General features: G+C 53.2%; 2 protein-coding genes across 2 annotated transcripts in view; both read left to right on the plus strand.

Annotated features, from left to right (window-relative positions):
• APOC4 (apolipoprotein C-IV) overlaps positions 1 to 472 on the plus strand; it is a 3,532-nt gene extending 3,060 nt beyond the window's left edge. The window contains exon 3 of the mRNA XM_011975072.1: positions 116 to 472. Within this exon, the coding sequence (XP_011830462.1) occupies positions 116 to 281 (166 nt within the window). The 3' untranslated portion in view covers positions 282 to 472. The remainder of the gene's footprint in view (positions 1 to 115) is intronic.
• The window catches only part of APOC2 (apolipoprotein C-II), a 5,367-nt gene continuing 2,842 nt past the window's right edge, over positions 408 to 2,932 (plus strand). Inside the window, exon 1 of the mRNA XM_011975071.1 lies at positions 408 to 1,051. The gene's annotated coding sequence lies outside the window, so the exon portion shown is untranslated. The remainder of the gene's footprint in view (positions 1,052 to 2,932) is intronic.

Genomic DNA, 2,932 nt, shown 5'->3' on the forward strand with positions numbered 1-2,932 from the left:
GAGCAGAGGGTTAGAGCTGAGAGCAAGAACTGGGTCAGAGAAAGGAGCAGATAAATGGGGCAGAGAACACCTGGGGAGAGCTGGGGCCTCCACTGTGATGTCCTCTCTCCCTCAGGAGCCCCAGCACCTTCCGGGGCTTCATGCAGACGTACTATGACGACCACCTCAGGGACCTGGGTCCGCGCACCAAGGCCTGGCTCCTCAAATCCAAAGAAAGCCTCTTGAACAAGACCCACAGCCTGTGCCCCAGGATTGTCTGTGGGGACAAGGACCAAGGTTAAAATATTCATAAAAGCCAGGTGTGGTTGTGGCGGGTACCTGTAGTCCCAGCGACTCAGGAGGCTGAGGTGGAAGGATGGCTTGAGCCCAGGAGTCCGAGACCAGCCTGGGCAACACAGCGAGATCCCTTGGGGGGGGAAACAAAAAGAAATAAAAAAAGTTCATACTTCTCCAATAAATAAAGTCTCACCTGTGTCCCTGTCTGGATCCTTCCCCAGTGTGGCCAGAAGAAAACCCACCCCACCCCCTCCCAGGAATTAATGAGTAGAAGAGGTGACACCTGATGGGGAAGGGAGAGTTGGGGGGTAGGGAAGGGTATCAAGGGATAACACCCTATTGTGGGTTTGTGGAGAATGGGGGACTTCGAGGCGCACCAGTTTCAGGAGGGTGAGGGCAGGAGTGCAGGTGGAGTCAGCAGGTCCCCATGATGGCCCTCATTGAGAACTTCGCCCTTGTCTCCCACAAGCTCTGACTCCATTCCCAGTGGGCACCCAGCACCTCCAACCCCTCCACAGCCCCCAAGCCAGCCTCTGTCAGAGGCAAATTCTCAGAGTGAGGGTTCCCTGTCACTTGAGTGAAGGTTCCCTGTGGCGTGACCTTGGGGGATGTCATTGCCCTTTCTGTCCCCATCCACCCCCTCAGTGGTTCTGTTGGCCAGGACTTTGGCCTAGACAAAGGATGGGGGTGGTGGCTGTGGAGCGGAAGTGGGTCTCAAACGCTATAAAGCCTCTCTATGCCTGTCCGGAGCTGGTGAGGACAGCCCGCGAGTCTGGTAAGAGAGGGACCCAGGGTGCAGGGGCAGGGGGGCGTCAGCAGGGAGAGGGCAAAGATCGATAAAGTAGGAATTGTAGGAGGCACAATGTTAGAAGCCCGTGTTGGAACTGTGACTTTGTGTGAGTGTGTGTGTGTGTGATGGAGTCTTGCTATATTGCCCAGGCTAGACTCAAACTCCTAGGCTCAAGCAATCCTCCTCCCTCAGCCTCCGCAGTAGCTGGGACTATAGGTGCACCACCACACTCCGTAAATCACAGAATTTAGAAATGTAGACTATTTGAACCTCTGCTTAGAGTTGGGGTGGCTGAAGAGGGGAGGATCCCTTGAGCCCAGGAGTTTGAGGCTGCAGTGAGCTATGATCTTGCCACTGTGTTCCAGCCTGGGTGACAGAGAAACCCCATTTCTATAAAAGAAAAAGGGCTAGGCATATTGTCTCACGCCTGTAATCCCAGCACTTTGGGAGGCCGAGGCGGGTGGATCACCTGAGGTCAGGAGTTCAAGACCAGCCTTACCAGCATGGTGAAACCCCATCTCTACTAAAAATACAAAAATTAGCCAGGTGTGGTGGCGCGTGCCTGTAATCCCAGCTACTCCGGAGGCTGAGGCAGGAGAATTGCTTGAACCCAGGAGGCGGAGGTTGCAGTGAGCCCAGATCATGCCACTGCACTCCAGCCTGGGTGACAGAACAAGACTCAATCTTGGGGGAAAAAAAGAATGAAAGAATTTAAAAATCTAAAAAAGAATTGTAGGCTGGGCGCGGTGGCTTACACCTGTAATCCAAACGCTTTGGGAGGCCGAGGTGGAAGGATCTCTTGATGTCAGGAGTTGGAGACCAGCCTGGCCAACATGGTGAAACCCCGTCTCTACTAAAAATACAAAAATTAGACAGGTGTGGTGGTGCATGCTTGTATTCCCAGTTACTCAGGAGGCTGAGGCAGGAGAATCACTAGAACCCGGGAGACAGAGGTTGCAGTGAGCCAAAATTGTGCCATTGCACACCAGCCTGGGCAACAGAGCAAGACCCTGTCTCAAAAAAAAAAAAAAAAAAAGAATTGTAGACCATTTGCTTGAGCCGTTCTTTCTCCAGGGATCAGATTTCAGCCTCTTTCTGATGTAGCTTCCTCATCTCCTACCTGTGGATGATGATATTGTGCCCTGTGCATGTTCTTCGTAACCAAAAGTGCCTCCCTCATAGGGCGGGTGAGAACTCAATGAGCAGATGCAGGGACATGAGGTCTGACTTAGGGCTTTTGATCTAGTGTGGGTCCTTAATGGTGTCTGCAGAGCACCTCCCTGCACTGACTCAGGCTTAGCAAAGGGCAGGGGCTTTGCTGTGTTCCTGCTGGGCCCAGAACTGTTTAGGTGCTCAAGAAAGCCTTCTAGGCTGGGCTCAGTGGCTCACGCCTGTACTCCCAGCCCCTTGGGGAGGCCGAGATGGGAGGATCGCTTGAGCCCAGGAGTTCCAGACCAGCCTGGGCAACAAAGCAAGTCCCCCATCTCTACAAAAGAATAAAAATTAGCAGCCAGGCATGGTGGCTCACGCCTGTAATCCCAGCACTTGGGGAGGCCAAGGCAGGCAAATCACTTGAGGTTAGGAGTTCAAGACCCGCCTGGACAACATAGTGAAACCTCATCTCTACTAAAAATACAAAACTTAGGTGGGGTGCAGTGGCTCACGCCTGTAATCCCAGCACTTTGGGAGGCCGAGGCAGATGTATCATGAGGTCAGGAGTTCAAGACCAGCCTGGCCAGCATGGTGGAACCCCATCTCTACTAAAAATACAAAAAATTAGCCAGGCATGGTGGCAGGCACCTGTAATCCCAGCTCCTTGGGAGGCTGAGGCAGGAGAATTGCTTGAACCCCAGAGGCAGAGGTTGC

Source organism: Mandrillus leucophaeus, unplaced genomic scaffold (assembly GCF_000951045.1).
Source record: "Mandrillus leucophaeus isolate KB7577 unplaced genomic scaffold, Mleu.le_1.0 Scaffold151, whole genome shotgun sequence".
Classification (NCBI taxonomy): Eukaryota; Metazoa; Chordata; class Mammalia; order Primates; family Cercopithecidae; genus Mandrillus; species Mandrillus leucophaeus.